This window comes from Bacillus rossius, chromosome 3 (genome assembly GCF_032445375.1).
Source record: "Bacillus rossius redtenbacheri isolate Brsri chromosome 3, Brsri_v3, whole genome shotgun sequence".
In the NCBI taxonomy this organism is placed as follows: domain Eukaryota; kingdom Metazoa; phylum Arthropoda; class Insecta; order Phasmatodea; family Bacillidae; genus Bacillus; species Bacillus rossius.
The window spans coordinates 103,059,262-103,077,924 of record NC_086332.1 but is presented as its reverse complement, the minus strand read 5'-3'; the positions used below and the strand labels follow the sequence as shown (position 1 = coordinate 103,077,924).

At 33.2% G+C, this 18,663-nt stretch overlaps 1 protein-coding gene across 1 annotated transcript in view; it reads left to right on the top strand.

Moving 5' to 3' along the window:
• Nucleotides 1-18,663, top strand: part of LOC134531086 (E3 ubiquitin-protein ligase RNF13) — a 99,027-nt gene that overhangs the window by 18,223 nt on the left and 62,141 nt on the right. The window contains exons 4-5 of the mRNA XM_063366621.1: nt 17,480-17,691; nt 17,784-17,958. Coding sequence (XP_063222691.1) covers nt 17,480-17,691; nt 17,784-17,958 — 387 coding nt within the window. The remainder of the gene's footprint in view (nt 1-17,479; nt 17,692-17,783; nt 17,959-18,663) is intronic.

Below are 18,663 nucleotides of genomic sequence, written 5' to 3'. Positions count from 1 at the left end.
TCAAAAAAATTTAATTTTTGATGAGATTATGAATAATTTCAAAGTTTTCAATAGTAAATGGAAATGTGTCGTAGCATCATTAATCATTACCATTTCCACATATTAACACAAAAAATTTGTTTGTCTTTAGCCTAACATTTATTTAGAAATATCTCATATACTTTCTAATGATGTACATAATTTAGAAAATTAATTTAAATTGTAACAATACCTACAGATTTTTGTAGCTGGTACATTTTTAGTGTTACATTTAGTTTAAAATGAACTTAATGTGTTTAATTAAATTGTACAGTTAGGCAGTCACTTAAATAAAGAGTTATGTTTTAAGCAAATTATGTAATTTTATGTTTAATTTGGCCCTTATTTGATGTAGTTTAAACCATTTAGACTAAAGGTGACATTTCTATAAAGACTGCTCATTTTTACCTTTCACATTGTATGAAAGTCATGTTTACAAGTCTTCTGCACAAAATTTTTTTTTCTTTTAACTTATTTTGTTAATTGATCCGGTCTGAGTAAAATGATACCAAATTATGCTGATATGACCATTATGTTAGTCAAAATTAGAGAAAACTCAGACAGAAACTATCATCAAATTGAGAAAAGTTGACTTCTATCCATGGCCCTATTTCATAAAAAATTCAATTTAGCACAATATTATAAATGCATTATTACAAGTTACAAGCAGGTTCTAAATGTAATATTACACTTGTGTTTCGTAAAATTTATTGCAACCTATGTAGGCTTGATATATAGTATGTAGCAATTTTTACTTGTATTAACACAGAATTTGAAAATCATACATGTGTAATTTGTATGTTTCATTTGAAAGTATAATGGATAAGATATTCACTGACAATGATAAAGATTATATTGATGTCATTTAAGTTAGGAGACAATGCAATTTCAGATGCCTGATTACTATGGAATTTGTTATAATTTTTGAATGTAAAGGTTCAGAATAAAATCATTTGCATTTTATAGAATTTATGAAGGTTTACAACAATAATAGCTGTTACATTTACCGTGTTTTATCGCATAATTGTCGCACATTTTATTCTAAAATCAAGTTTGAAAAGTAGGAGAGTGACGTTTATGCGAGAGAAAATTTTTTTTGAATAAAGTTATTAATAAAAACAAAAACCATTCATCGAAAGTACGTTTATTTAAAAAGTTAATTATAAAAGAGCACACCAAACAATTAAATTAATAAGTCATGCAACAAAAACTTTTCTTCAACTTTAAATAGAAATACTGTATCTGTGATCCGAGTGCGCACCTGAACGAACGCGTAACTCACCACGAAAGAGTGCGGGCCATCAAATGTAGGTAGTTAACTCAGCATTTGACAGAGAGCGCCCGTTGCATGCAATCGGCGAGATATCAATATTCAACTATGTGTGCGCTCTCTATACAGGAAGCAACATACCAAACTCGAATGATGCCAACTAGCGCTGGCTACATTTTTGTAAGTGGTACACCGTGATGACGCTAACGAACAGATAAAGGTTATAACGTTTACAAACGTCTTTAAAAGAAAATTTACACATCAGACAACTTCGTGTTTCCATTAATTAAATGAGTAAGTGGTAATGTCTGAATAAATATTAGATTTCTACTTTAAAATACATCTTTTATACAGAAAAAATACCCACACAAAGCGCCCAGAATCTAATAGCGGAACCAAAAACATCATGCAATGTTTACACGAGAGGTTTTTTTATCCAAATTTTGATGCCCTAAAATATAGGTGCGGCGGTTATGCGCGTGCGACAATTATGCGATAAAAGAGGGTATAACTTCATGAGCATTACATATAAGAAAATATGTAGCCAACAAGTTACAGATAAAATTATATGTTACTATCATATATAATCTATATAATCAAGAATAGGTTGTGCCAAGTCACAATTGTGCTGGCTAAGATGATGATTGTTTCTTGCACATATGTAAACACTGAAAAAATATTCCATCTGAAGTTGAAGGTAGTTGGGTATTAAGTTCTGTTGATGATTATTGAATTATTCAAAACTTCCAATGGTCAAATTTCAATAAAATGTCAGGCAGAAAAAGAACATTCACTCATTTTCGCCGATTGCTACTCACAGTTCTCTGAGTTCACGAAATAATGTTCCAAGCGATCTTATCGTTTAGGTAATTAGAAAAATGTTAAACTACGTGCCGGTGCATCAGTGGACCACCCGGGCTTGTGCCGCACTTCTAAAGGCCTGCAAATTCTAGTTAACAGTCTGAAACTATGGAAAAAAAAACTTTAAGACTGAGTAGCGGCAAGATCCTGGCACCCAGACATTAAATGGTTTGCCCTTAAGCAATCATTTGATTAATTTATGAGCCGCTGCCACATTTTCTTTCGGCACAGTATTTGATCAATGACTGATGAAACAAAACACCATACAAAAAATACCCAAGAAAAGTACAAAATTGGGGACTTCCCCATAAAAGTTATACTATTGGCTACAAAGATTATTCTTACAACTAATATTTTGGGATTCTTTGGTCATAGAGCTCTCCCACAGTGCTGGATAACATCTCTGTCTCTCTCTAACACGGAATACAATATCATTTCAGCGCCTCAGTGTTGTCGTTATATATAGAAGTTGCGATCCCAGGTTAAATCCTCTGACCGGTTTCACAGAAGAATTGTTATAATAGGAAGCTCCATCTCAGCGATCAATTCAATTGCTGGGTATCGATGTTGTACACCCCTTGTAGTCTTTGGCTGCACTATGTTAACCAGCCGAGTCATGCCACCACTCTTCTTTGCCCCTCCCATCAACCCGTTCTAAAATATACCTGCAATGCTTATCAGCACCGTTAGGCGACCTTGAAGAAATTCTTTTCTTACCACTGCCTTGAGAACGATGAAACCCCAGGAGAAGCCAGCCACTGGAATCATTATTTACATTTGTTGCAGTGGACTTTCAGACTTTGACAGTTAAATTTTGTATTATAAAATTAACAAAAAAAAAAGTACATTTTTAGCTTGTCTTGTACCACATGAATATGTGTTGGATTTGTTTTTTGTTTCACAGTATTCTATTGATTTTTTAATTTTTTATTTATCCCAAATCTCGTTGGAGCACCAGTCAAAAATGTTACTTAATATGATAAAGTGATTGTGGTTTTTAAAGACATTGAAAATTTTTGTGTGTCTAAATAAACTATTTAAACAGGTCTATAATACAAAGAAAAACTTTTGCATGAATTTTTACACATCAAATTGACTCAAAATTACTGGACCCCCATTAATTTAAATTCATAAAGATAATTAAATAGTATATATATGGATTGTTTATAGCATTTCATATAATTTCCCACCCATTTTTAAATGACTTTCATGTTACTGAAAACTTGTAATGTGATTTAATGCATTTTGTTGTATAATACTCCTGGTTAGAAGAATTGGCAAACATTATAACTGTAAAGTATAAGTAGGAAATGTGTTTAAATTTTCTGTTAACTTTTTGTAGATATAGCCCTGGTAGTAAAACATTAATCTATAACTGAAAAATAATATTCACTGCATGTATACAAACTTAAAATATCCCTTTCGGCACAGCCTGCAAATAAATGTAGGTAGATTTCAAAGTAGTTATTTCTTCTGGAAACTTCTATAAATTTCTGTAACATTTTAAGAACTTAATATACTTGACATCCTATATGTTCTCCAATATTCCAAATTATCAATAAAACATTTATTCAAATTCCATGAAGCAAAAATATTGCGATTGTTTTTAACGCAATTCATTCAGTATTGAATAGGTTAGAATGAATTTCATATTATGCCTAATAAGGAAGTTCTTAATTTTTTGGACCTTCAAATACTATTTTTCATAGTTGCACTAATATATGGTAATATAAAAATTAGCTTTAGATGTCGCTGTCTTAGAACCAGATTGTTCTAACACACATTTTGTAGATTTTTCAGGAGAGTGAATGAAAGTTTACAATGATACATTTTGTATGTACATTAATTGATTTATATTAACTCGCTGTATTTATTTAGTTTGATAATCGAACAGCCATTCCTGCAAATAAGAAGACAATTACTCATTGAGTTGTTAAAACAAAGTATATAAAGTAAATACTAGCACCGGAGTTAGAACAAGTAAGCTGTTCTTTAAAGGAATAAAATTTTGTTAGTGTTCTAACTCCACATTTGTTATTTTGGACCATGCATTAAACTTTTAAATTTAGGTTTGCCTTTGTATAAAGATTGTATTAATGTACAAAATATGAGAACTTAAGTAATTAATTAATCAATTTAAATGTTACACAAATATAACAGTATGATAATAATAGGCATTTCAGTTCAAACAATTATACTAACTACAACTTATGAGAATAGAGTTCCACAATATTTTGTCAGTTCCACTAAAATATTTATACAATGATTTAATGTCCTTTACTTTTCCTGCATCTAGTTGAGGTTTTCCTGTCACAATGGATGGAGATGGTAAATAAGACTTTTGCTTTTCTTTGCGCCTCGTGAAGACATTCGTAAAAGTAAAGACACTTTGTTCAGTGGAACAGCGGGCTGTAACGTTGTTTTGAACAAGATAGAGCCTTCTCCCATTTCATAAATGATGTGTTTCACTGTACTGAATGGTACATTGTTCAAATTGGTTAGTTTGGCCACAGTTTTGAAATCCTTGAAAACTCGTATTTGAACTACTTTAAGTTTTTTCCTTGATTGACAGTTTAATAATGCTCTAACTATGGCAAGAGGACTATGTAGTTCAATCCCACGGAAATGCCTTTCAATTACGCTATGGAGACTATCCACCTCTTGTACACAGCTGTGTCCTGGTTCTTGAAATTTTTGTTCAATTTTCTTAACTCAATTGTCATTTCAATCAACAAAGTTTTTCAGAGCTAGCGCCATAAGTGAGTTCCTGTTTTGTGGTACACACGAATCACTCCAAAGTATAATATGCTCTAGAGTAGGCATTTCTTTCACTATCTCTTCCAAGAGTTTTGTTACAGCTGATGCAATGTCCTTTCCTGCTCTTCCAGCAATACCTTCATGCCATAAAATGCAATATCCTTGTTTGGTTCTTATGTCATATCCTGTTAAAGTATAAACACAAAGTTTACATTTGTAATAGAAATACAGTAGAACCCTGTTATAATGTTCCTGCATATAATGTTTTCCTGCTTATAATGTCATATTTTTAAAGTCCCAATATTTCCCCCATAAGGACAACGTATTTATTTCCTGCATATAACGTTCATAAATAATGTAATTTCCTGCTTATAATGTTTGCTTTCTAACATTCAATAAATGGGGAAAAAATGTTTTGAAACCAAATTATTCCAACACTTATGATAAAAAGTATCCTTTATGTATGTTTATGTTTACAATCACTGCCATACAATACATGAAGTTTGTTAAAATACAATTTTATGCAATATACTGAAGGTACACAATGTTCATAGTTACGTGTCATTTGGCACCCTTAGTCAACTCTTCTCTTCCTTGCCATTCCAGTGGGTATTCAGATGCACGTACATAGTCCTACGATATTTAAGTTGCCAACCATTGAGCGAGGACATAACTAAAAGTGTTTTATATTGCTTACAAATAATTTTTTTTTTTCATTCATACGTAGGAATCCCAAAAATAAACATTTTCAGGTGGCGAAGAAGTAGACGTTCTCACTCTTAGTGTTTACATAGCTTGGTGAGTCCATTGGTACAAAGCTCGAACATTGTTACGTGCTAAATTGAGATTTCCTGCTTTTAACGTTTTCCTGCTTATAATGTTTTTTTCTTGTGCTCCCTTGAAAAACATTATAACAGGGTTCTACTGTACTGTGTACTGGATTGTGGACATGAAAGTACCTTTTGAAGATCGAAACACACTACTGTATAGTTAATGAGATGGAAAATTTCAGCCTTATCTTTAAGTTTCTCTTCTCTAGGAACGTGTAATTTCTCTACGGGACACGGTAAATCGCAGCCAGCCGCGTGACCTACTTACCAGTCAGCAGGAATCCCGATGCGTCATGAGACACAATGACAAAGAACGTGTCGACAGTACACCATTCACGTTAGTGGAACACAGGCGCAAGTCCAACACAAGAGATACCAGTGACATTAAACGTTCAACGGAAATGAAGAAAACTCCTATGAAAATTGGGATTCGTAACATTTCCACACTTAAAATGTTACCCAAACCAGCACCCAAAAGAATGAAAGCTCTTTTTGTGACTCGTTTCGACCCAAGTGTACAAGAACAAGAAATTGTAGAATACATTTCAAGTGAACTGAACTTAGATCATATTAAAGTAACGAAGATGAAAACTAAATTCAATTCATATGCCTCCTTCCATGTTCAGGTTTTAGAAGAGGACTTCAGTCGAATTAATAACATTGTGTTCTGGCCCAGCGGCTGCCTAATAAGCCCCTTCTATGGTAAATTACACCCAGAACAAATCTTGAGCAACTCATCCACTACAGAGGAACTAAACACCTCTACCTGCAACATCGCAACTAATTCTTCTGCTATTTCTAAGCCTACATCTGCTCCTACTTCTGCCTTAGCGCCTGGAGGGGCTTCTCACTAGTTCAGTGTGAAACTTAAAAATGAGGAGTTTATTTTATTTTATCAGAATGTAAGAGGCTTGAGAACCAAAGCAATTGAATTTTTTGAAAACATCTCGCGTAGTGATAATGATTTAGTATGTCTAACTGAAACTTGGTTCACCGATAATAGTGTGAATTCTCATTATTTCAACAATAATTACCTTATTTACAGATCTGATAGGGACCCTGTATTAACTTTGAAGAGTAGAGGTGGTGGTGTCCTGACTGCTGTTAATAAACATAAATTCAAAAATATAACATCTACGCATGAATATGACTATCCAGGAATAGAAGCTGTCTGGATAAATATAAAAACACATGATAAACCTTTAATCATTGGGAATATCTATATTCCCCCTCAAACAACTCCTTCAGCTTACACTTCATACTTTGAAGCCCTTGAAGATAAGTTTGTGAATTCTGATGTCTCTTTATTAATAATTGGTGATTTTAATGTTCCAGGCATTGACTGGCCTCAATTACATACCCAAAATATAGTTCATTCAAATATTAAGTCGAAAGCCAGATCATTAATCAACTTTGTATCAGCAAGAGGTTTAATTCAGCTTAATCAAACTCAACCTTCGGCCCAACTCTTGGACCTATGTCTCACTAATATTGAATCATGTCTGGTTAGCAAAGCTCTGGAACCACTAGTTAAAGAAGATAGCTTTCATCCTGCATTAGAGATAAACTTCCAATTTGATATGTCAATAAACGATAATACATCGTCTTCATATAAAAACTATAAGATTGGTGACTATCTCGGCCTTTTTATTGCTCTTAGGGACCATGACTGGTCAATTTTATACAATTCTAAAAATATAAATACCATGGTTGACTACTTAACTTGTACAATGAATGATCTTATAGATTTATTTGTACCTACTACTATTAAAAAGGCTAAAAAATATCCCCTATGGTATTCCAACCAACTAATAAAATCTCTTAAGAAGAAATCGCACTATCATAAATTATATAAACGAAATCTGAATCCTTTTTACTATTTATTATTCTCAGATTACTGTAAGGAAACTAAATCACTTATGTGTAGGGATAAAACAAACTGGCTTTGTAATATTAACAATAAAATTAAGCAAAACCCTAAAAAATTTTGGAATTATGTTAAAATAATGAGAAAGGGTTATAGTCAGCATCCCTCAATTAAAATTAATAACTCAATTACAGATAATAATTATTTAATTGCAAATTCCTTTGCTGAATATTTTTCAAGTGTCTATGTTACTACAAATAACACAAATAACCAAAACATATCTCATTGTTGTTCGTACAATATTCCAATGTCTAATATCTCGATTAGTTTAGTCCTATGGAGTATAAAACCTTAAAATCTACATTGTCCACAGGACCTGATAACATACCAAATTTTATCATCAAAGGTTGCTCCTTAATCCTTGCTCCTCTCTTACAGCATATATATAATTTCAGTATTCTAAATAGCATCTACCCTGATAAATGGAAAATTGCCAAGGTTATTCCTGTACACAAAAAGGGCAAAACTTCTATTGTTTCAAATTATAGGCCTATATCCCTGTTAAATGGATTTGCCAAAATTTTTGACAAAATAATATTTAAACACTTAGCGTTTAACGTAAATAATAGATTGTCTGATTCACAGCATGGGTTCAGAACAGGTAAAACAACCATGACAAACTTAGTCTCCTTTCTTAATCCTATTTATTCAGAAGTCATCACACGTGGTCAAGTAGATGTTTGTTACTTTGATTTAGCTAAAGCTTTCGACACTGTTAATCATCAAATACTACTAAGCAAATGTTCCAAAATTGGGCTAAGTGATAAATATTTATCATGGTTAACAAGCTATTTAAATAACAGAAACTTTTATGTTTCAGTACAGAATATAAGTTCAGATCTCCACCCAACTCCTTCTGGCGTCCCGCAAGGTGGCACACTATCTCCTTTACTTTTCAATATCTACATTGATGATATAATATCTGGATTAAAGAACTCAGTTGGCACTCTTTTTGCCGATGACTTAAAGATATATAGAAAAATCTCTTCATATCATGACAGCTATCTACTACAATGTGATATTGCAGAAATTGCAAATTGGTGCACAAATAATTTGGTCAATCTAAACATGGAAAAAACTGCTATCATTACCTTCTCTAGAAAAACCTACCCATTGCAATATGAATACAAACTTGATAACTCACCTATTAAATAATCTCAACATGTCAAAGACCTAGGAATTTTACTGGATCAAAAACTATTTTTTCATCTTCGCATTGAAAACATTATCTCGGTATCTAACAAAATACTTGGTCTAATTAAATTTATCACCTTTAACACCTCCAATATTGACTCTATTCTCTCCCTCTATACAGCTCTAATAAGATAAAAACTTGAATATGGTTCTATTATATGGAATAGCATCAATAACACTGATATTGAAAAGCTTGACAGGATTCAATCTAAAGTATCTGACTATATTAACAAAAAATTAAATACCATCAATAACATAGATTTAAATTCCCTCCTTGGTTCATTATCAACTAGAAGAAAGATCTTAGATGCCATTTTTGTCTTCCATTGTTATTATGGTAATCTTATATGTTCTCATATATTTGATGTTACTGGCATTAAAATTCCTTCTTTTAATAGCCGTAACCCACCTTTTTTGTGCACACTTTTAAATACAAATGATATTATATATAGACTTGTTAACAATTTTAATATGTATGTTAATCACTTACAACCTACCAGAGAGAAAAAACTTGTTAAAAAAATTATTCTTTCGGCATCCAAAGATTAATTATCTTTATGCTCTAATGTTATTACCTAAATTATTTAATACCAGATGTATTAATCCAAGGATACCAACTGTATGTTATGTTGTCTTGTCTTTGTTTTTGTCCTACTATTTGTTGTTCTTATAATTAATTGTTTTGTTCTTATTTTTGTTCTGTTACTGTATTTGTTTGTTTTTTTTCTTTCATGTCTTACATGTTGTGCCCACCGTTGGAGCCTTGTGCTGTTGGTGTGGCATGTAACAAATCAAATAAATAAATAAATAAAAATAAATAAATAACTTTTCTTCTTGATGCTTATTAAACACCTGTTGTTTTTCATTTGGTATGGTTTCAGTATTTTCCTTTAGGGTTTCTAACTCTTGACACGTATCATATTGGTCAGTTTTTGGTACATGAAACTCTATGTTATATTCATTTGTGAATATTTCATTATACAACCATTTACTTTGTGGTTCAATGGGTGGTTCTTTCAAAATACATTGTTCTCTGTACATGTCATACATCTTAGAGATATTTAAACCCTGTTCAAAATATTCTCTAGATGATTGTTGCCTACAATAGTGAGTAGGTACTCTGTGGAAGCTGTCTATGTGATCTCTAATTACTTGTCTGTCTGCCTCTCCAATACGTTTTGAGGTTTTCTTTCCTCTTTGATCACCGCCTGTAGGAGTTCCTGTCAACCCAGGCTTCTTTTTGTCATGATAATAGTTAATGCGTTGCTGACTGATATTTAAAACACCAAGATAAAGTCCTTGCAAACCCTTATTTTATTCCCACTAATATTAAATTAGTATTTAAACAAAAATGTTCTTGGCCTGTTTGAATTTTTATTTTCTTTTCGAACCCGTTTCTTTGCAATTCTTTCCGTAGTCATATCATAGAAATAGAATTTTTCATCATCAGTAAGTGAATAAAATTCTATAAACATTTCTTGAGTGGTTTCATTGTCTATTACACATGCACACTTATTTCTGCACTTTGTGTGATCTCCCTTAATAACAATCATTCTTTCACTTACCTCCTGACCACATATATTTGTTAATGCTTTACCAGATTGTCTTAATGTCTTCCAAACTGTTTGTTTCCACATTTTCTTATTTATCTTCCTTTTCTTCGTTCTTCGGGTCTCTTCAGGTAGTATGTTACCTTCAGCCGTGTTCTTCTCTTCTACCTCCACTTCTGCCAGTTGTGCATTGTTTCTATAGTTGGTTGAACAGGTTGCTGTAGTTGTAATTACTTCAACAGCATCTTCAATAGATATCATTTCTTCTTCCACGACTTCAAACACGGCAATTCCATTCTCATCAGGCCTAAAATTAAAACCAATTTATCCTATGACACATTTTAAATGTTTAACAAAGCTTGTTGGTATTATTGTGTTAAAATAGTAGTTGCATTGTTTTTCTTAACATAATGTTATACTATGTAAAAAAAACATGTATTTAAGATTCTTAGATAATTTATATTACTTCATTTTTGATTACTTGTCAGACTACAGAATATTTTCCTCTGGAAGGTTAACCGAAATACAGTAGAACCTCATTTTTACATATTTCAAGGGACCAGGAAAAAAATATGTAAAAACCGGGAAAACGCAAAATGAGGGAAATGTTCAAATTTTTTTTTATCATCTCACTATATGGGAAACAATAAGAAAATATATACCACACTAAATAATATGTCAGAGACGGTTAAGTTTTTATATATTAACTAGAACTTCACTATCTCACATAATTTAAATTATAAATATATCCAATATCTCCGTTCTTCATTATTGCCAAAAGTTAAACATGAAATTTGCTGTTCTTGTGTAAGAGATGAGAATGTTGAAGCATCTTGATATAGCCACTTGGTGCTGAAATTTTGTAACACAATTGATTTTTGAACTTTGTATTTAATTACGTGTTAAAGTTTTATTAATTTCAGATTTTTTGAGAAATAATACTTTAAAAGATAGCTACCACCATCAATATAATTGTTTACGTTGAGGAATAGAAGTTAAATTGCCATTGCATTGTTTGGATATTCATTGCAGCCATTTGACTTTTCAGAATGTTTCTAATGTGTTAAAATGAACATCGCCGAATATGCACGAAGACAAAAAAAAATTAACTATACACCAGAATGCTTGAAATCTTCTATTACAGCTGAATCATTTATTGGTATGCAAACTTTTACAAGTCAAGCAACTTTATGTAACACTCAACAATCGTAACACTTAACAATCATAAAACTTTCACTTCTAACTTTTGGCTTAGAGACATGTAGTTTTATGAAATAGAGCCTGGATAGTAATTTCACTCAGGGTTGAAGTATTGCTTAGGCCTTTCTAACCAAACCAATGGTGCTCATTCCAAACCATCTCTGCCATAGTTCCTAAAATTTTTCTCAAAGGATTGTTGCCTGCTTTATTGTTTACATCATATACTCAGTCCCTCAATCTATTTTCCAATCAATCCAGTACTCTATCTACCAAATAAACCTATGAAGAAACAAATCTATCCAACAGTCTTTATCAATCATTCATTATTCATTAACTATCATTCATCTATTAATCCTTAAACCATTTAATCAATGGCTTAATTATTCATAATCATTCATCATTCAGCCTCTATTACAATCATCATCAATCCTCAGTCATCTACAATACTGTACTAGTTATGTAATAACAACCCACATATTTTATAATTGAAATAATAAAAAAATATTTTAAAGCAATTTTTGGTTATCTAATCATTTTGTTAATTTTGGTGTATTTTACCTAATTATTTCAAGTCTTTTGGCCTGAAAGTGGCGTTCTACATTAGGAAACCCTCGCTAGACATCAGTAGCCTTGTTTCTTGCACTGCATTTGCACTTAGTGTCATTCTCCCAGCCAAAATATTGCAGACTCTGTTGGCATCTGCCCACATCAATTTTTTCCCGTGCTCCCCTTGCCCAAGTCCTCTTCTGCAATTCTGCAGCATCCCTGCTTGAGCACAAGTATTATTCTGTTCGAGTTTTAAAATTTTTTTTCTGTCTACCGACTAATATCCCTACCTTTTTTCTTTTTAAAATAGGATTTTGAACTGCACTATTTCCTGGTCTACTTTTGTCCCTCAGGGGCAGGAATTGTCCCTGGCCCAATCTTCATTTTCCTCCTCCGCCGTAGCTAGTCGCCCTCTATGTGCTAGTCGGTGTGATGATTTTTCAGCATTTCTTGGAACAATACGTGAATACTATGTAGTCACTTACCTTTGGTAGTTCTGTCTCAAAAGACTTTTACATTAAATGAAGTTATTCTACTGGTCAACTAGTCTTATTTTCATTGCTCATGTGTGCATGTGTTGTGTTAAGCACCACCATGGACATTTTGTATGTTCCTGTTAATTATCTACTACTTTATCCTATATGTTGAGGACAGTCGCGGCCATGTGTTCATATCCGGTGGACCTGTTCTTCCAGTTAATTCTTTCATTAATTTCAGTGTCTTTCGTATAGTGAATTTTCAACATTAATTTATCACTACTTGATAAGCTCGATTTCTGGGGTTTTTCTGTTACCCCAAAATAATGCATCACCTTTCGATAGTGTACAGTTTTACTGTGAGAACTTGTTTAAGTTGATGCCCAAGAAAACCGTATCTGGAACTGTGTCTGGAAATGTTATTAATCGTGAGCAGTCCTTGTTTGAAGTCCTCACAGTTGAGGTTCGAAAAATGATCTTGTTAAAACCATTGAAGCTCTGTGTACTAAGGTCGATGGCCTCAAAAATGAAAATTTTATTTCAAAGACATTACTCATTGAATTTCATTCTGAGACTGCTGCAATCAAACAAGAACTTTATTATACTAAGCAAATTTTGTGCTCAAAGAAGGCAGATGAAAAGGAAAACAATAAGTCACATAGCCATATACTCATGAAGTCCTCAAGTGGTGCGAACCAGAAGAAGACGGAATGTGTCGTAACTCGGCGTGCCTGAACTGTCACTTCCTAGGGGGTGTGGTGAATTCCTGCCTGGAACCTAGTTCACATTTACAAATTACCTGAGATAGATCTACAAGTACTTGTGAATTGTGTTTCACAATAAATTGTGCTTGTAAACTTTGGTTAAATTTACTTAACAGCTGATAAAACTTAACAATCTAGTATCGTCAACTTAACTACAGAAATAAATACTTTGGTATGGTTTGTCCCTATTTCCAGAGTCAAACAGAACGACTTGCATACTCGGCTGAAAGCAGATAAAATTTAAAAAAAATTGGGATTTTTTTTCTCTCAAACACTGGCTTTGTACCGGCAGTTATAAGAGCTCTTAAACGTCTGTCAAACAATAGTGGGATTGGTTCAAAGGTTACCTTTTTTTTAGGAAAAATTATACGCCTATCCCTCACTTAGCAAGTCTTCAGATTGCGCGGATTCATTTAGCGCGTTGTAAATTTTACTGCCCCAGTCTTGAATATCACATCCGTAAATTTCAGTTAGCATGAAATCTGTGCAGGCAAAGAAAAAAAGTCGGGCACGACGCCACGAAGTATATTTCAACTTCTGTAAACAACAGATGTGCCATGGGATACAGTTAGCCAAACAAGGGGGGAAGAGATGCGCGCGCAGGTCTGACTACGCTATCGGCTGTTGTACAAACATCAGCTATGACAAGTTAAATTGCGGCCATGGAGTGTAAAGGACCAAATGTTTTTACGTCCGCGCGTATGCCACTGTGCCGTACCGTTGTCGCCTGGCCACAAACCGGGCCGTGAACTCAGTCTAGCCAGTGGCAGGGAATTCACTCAAACAAAAGCAACATCTGACCATTCAGCTGCCGGTAACTGTACGTGCTTGATCACTCATAATGCATCATGTTCAAATATTTGAGACAAAACTAGAAGTATTATGGCAAGCAGATTGTCATGAAGGCCACGCTTATGTTGGTCGCACTTTGGTTTTAAGCAAGTCAACTGTGCGCACAATCGTACAAAATAAGAACTCATACCAAAAGTTTATATAAGTCTAATACTGTTGGTTGTACTAGCTAGTTGGTTGACATTAGATACTGGAACAGAAATGAACAGATTATTCACGTGGAAAAGGTTGTTAAATGAATGTTGCAATGGAAAAAAATAATCATTGGCCTAACAGGATTGGTGTGAACCAGGTGTTGATAGGCAAATAAGCACTTTTAATTTTTAAAAAATTAAAATGTAACTATCCTGGCAGTAATATCTGTTTCACTGTCAGTAAAGGATGGTTTGGAAAGGTACGCGACTTGAGTTAAAGGTCACACCCGGGCGGGCAAGTCAGCCAGCTGACTTGACTATAAAGTACATAACCACATATCTGCCTTTACACTGTGTCATATTTGTCATACAAAATGTGATGGGAGGCATATAAAGATAAACGGTGTGACATATTTATAGTTGAGCGTTATTCAACACATTTATATTACGTAAAGTATATTTTCCTACACAATTTTGGAAAACATTAAATAAATTGGCCTTACTATTTATGGAAACTAATGCTTCAGAATACGCGAATTCAAATAATACAAGCATTTTTAGGAAAGAATTAGTCGTGCTAAGTGAGGGATAGGTGTAATTGGGGTTTCTTGCCTCATGAAAGGAATAATAGCTACCACTATCACTTCTTACGGCCCAGAAGCTTCATAAATGAGGGCGTCGCTGGTTGAATAGAGAATCCTGTGCTGCGTGTTAAACCATAGCTTTTTAACAGAGTACACTGTAGTTGTCCACGTGGTTTTAGTTAAGTAAACTACATTGCAAATACTGTAAAAATGTGAGAGCAATTGGGTTGGTAAGCATACCTTCATAAGAAAAACAGTAAAACCTCATTAAAGTTTGTGTAATTAGGTTAGCTGTTTTTAAAATGGTGTACATGGTTGGTCAGATTCGCTAAATTTAGCATGTATATAGTTCGTAGCCAGCTAACATTTCTTTATGCAAAATAATAAATTCATTTAAACTATCTTGAGCACTATTTCCAGCTTCATATTCTTCCTATTCCTCTCCTTCATTATTTTGTACTTCCACTGCCTGATCATTGTCATTATCATAGATGCGAAGTTTGAGATCTTGTTCATAAAGTGAAAGCTTACATAATGGAGAGTACTAGGCAACATTTTTAGCAAATACAGGCCTGGTTTGCAAGTATTTAAGCAAGAAACTTATTTAAAAATTCCAAATGTACGTATTTGCAATTAACCTTTTTGTCCTTTTGTGCCTCTGCAATTTAATTGCATCACAGCATCAATACCTAGGGAATCAGCCATTCTTTCAGTGATATCCACTGTCACCCTAGATTGCGCGGTGAGGTGAATGGTCTTCAGCCAACATCTGACTACACGGCACACTGTCTCTGAAGACAGGCCCAGACAATAATTATAGTCTCTATTTTCAAAGGGGTGTTCATTTTCACGTGGTGAATCAATATTTATCAGCGATCCATCTACGATGCCACATACATGAGAGAATCAAGCAACTTCATAGAATCGCTGTGTTACATTGTAACACGTCAGACCTCCGGCTAGCTCTTAATTGATGACTGTTACATACATGAAAACACTTGATGAAATAATTTTTGTTGGGCATTGAAAAAGAAAATGCTCTTGTTCTATAAAAAGTTCCTTTTGAGGTTGAAGCAATAAAATCTTAAAAGAGTCCTGGGCATTAATAAAAGAATTCACGAATAAAGTTTGTTGATTTATTTTTCCTTTACCATCACTGAACATGGCCACCATTTTACAATACAGTATTTTTATATGACCAACCACAGAAACAACTTGCAGGAAAACAACTTCACTTGCTCAAACAAATTCAAAACATTCAGACCTGATATTTACTAGGGGTGCACAAGTAATTGAAATGTTGAGTTTTTAGTACTTGACTCGAGTCTAGTCTTGAAGCTCGAAAAATTTGAGTAGCTAAGTCTTGAGTCACGGAAACAACAAATTACTAGTAAAATCACATTAATTCATACCTCAATGACTGAACTCTTTATAAAAGTTGTTAGTTTAAAGAAATTCAGTGCAAACAATATTTACAGCTACTGAGTATAATTATTTGTATCAATTATTAACCAGGCATTAATCTTAATATTTAGATGGTAAAGTTTTACGTTTGGTGAATTACAAATGCTGCTGCCTTTCTCAATATAATGTAATTTTACCAACAAAATGAATTTTTTAAGAGTCTCAATACGAACTAGATTTATACCATTCGTTTACAATCAGTACAAACAAACTTAAATAAATTGTCAAAATAAAGTGCTGCTTGACTGATCGGGACACAAAAGCACAAGAAACAATACAAATGAACAGTGTTGGCCAGATAAACACCAATTAAACACCATAACGATCATCCCTAATCTAATTATTTAGTACCATAGTCTGATGTATATTGCGTAACTGAAATATTGATGCACCTACGTTATGCGCTATTCCAATATTATCGTACAACTTTTGATATTCACGTGTTTATTACTTAGTCTTTTTAAGTCATTGTGGAATGGTTATCTACAAGTTTTTATTTAAACTTTACAATTTGCAAGTTTTGTAAGTATTGCAAAATAAAACCCTGATGGATGCAAGTTATATTCACTCTCCCCTACAGAGGTGCGTTGAGAGCTGTTCTACAGATGTGGGTTGATACATCTGTAGTCTTATGAGTGTGCTCACAGTTCTAATATATTTTTAACACTTGATGGGTTCACTTCCTTGGGATGAAATGGAGTACCCAATAACAACACACCGATATTAATATTGCCGACCAACTGGGTTAGAAGTTGTTTTACTGTATTATGTATTTTTCTCTAAATTTTTGTCACCAGATGTTGTGAGAAACAATAAACCTTTCACATAAATGATCCCAAGAAAAAAATGCAGGGATGTTTTTTTCCCCTATGAGAATTAAAGTTTGTGTTCCTTAAACTTTTCCTGAATCTGTGGATCCTGCATACCCCTTCCTTTTAGTTTAGTCATTTTGCTTGGATGTTCTTATTTAAAAATAAGTTATAATTTTTTACAAAGTATTTACCTATGTTTTTATTATTTATATTTAATCCATTATTAATTTTATTTTACAGAGCAAATGTCTGCAAAGAATCCAGAAGGTATCTATATCCCATCAGTGTTTGTGAATGATGAAGCTGGGTTTGTCATCACTGAGAGATACTTATGGAATCATGGTTACTATGTTATCATAAACGATGATTTACCATTCAACATAAACACCCACCTTCTTCTGCCATTCGCTATAGTGGTGGGACTCTGTTTCCTGATTATGGTTATCTTTATGGTGAGCACAATTTAGTCTTTTACATACTAGGCAACACCTTTTATTTTATATTCTTATGAATGTGCCACTTTTACCATTTTGACTTATTGCAGGTTGTAAAATTCATCAAAGATCGTCGTCGCCAGCAACGGCATAGATTACCATCGTCATCTCTCAAGAAAATACCTACATCAAAATTCAGCAAAAGCGATCCATACGAAACGTGTGCAATCTGTCTCGAAGATTACCAAGAAGGCGAAAAGCTACGTATATTGCCTTGTTCGCATGGTGAGTTGACATGTAAAGTAATTGTTTAGTTAATTCATACTTAATAATGTGTCATCTCCAAGAGTTCATATTGGAGATGGAAGGAGATGTCCATTATCATTTAACTGGTCATGAAAGAGGTGTCAGGTTGGTGTATGTGTGCGGAATACGATTGTGTAGGAAACAAGTGGCATGATAAATTCTACTACCCAATAGCAACATCTTATATTTACTAACAGTTTTTAAATTTAATAATGTTATATTTGAGTTTAAATTTGTGTACTTCAGTTCATAATTGACAAGGTATTAACTTAAAAGCTTTTTTACATGACATTTAAAATAAAAACTCATTTTAGCTTAGCTATTGCAAAAACTTGCAGTGCAGTGATTAGTGTGTACACTTTTTTTTAATACATTAGTTTCATTTAATTAAACTGATAAAATATGTTCTAAACCTAACTATGATATATGAGACAACACAATCTTCGTAGGGCCAAATAACAAAGATGTTGAGATTATTATGCACAGTATCATCTTACAAAATCATTCTAGATGCTGCAGAAAAATATAGAGAATCATTCACAAGAAAATAAATTATTATGCCGGGATAAACTTCTTAAATTATTAACCACTTTATAGGCTATTCTGGGAGATCCAGGAGACTGTACCCTCAATCAAATTGTAATAATTAATCCCTATCTTAAACATAAAATCATAATTAAAATG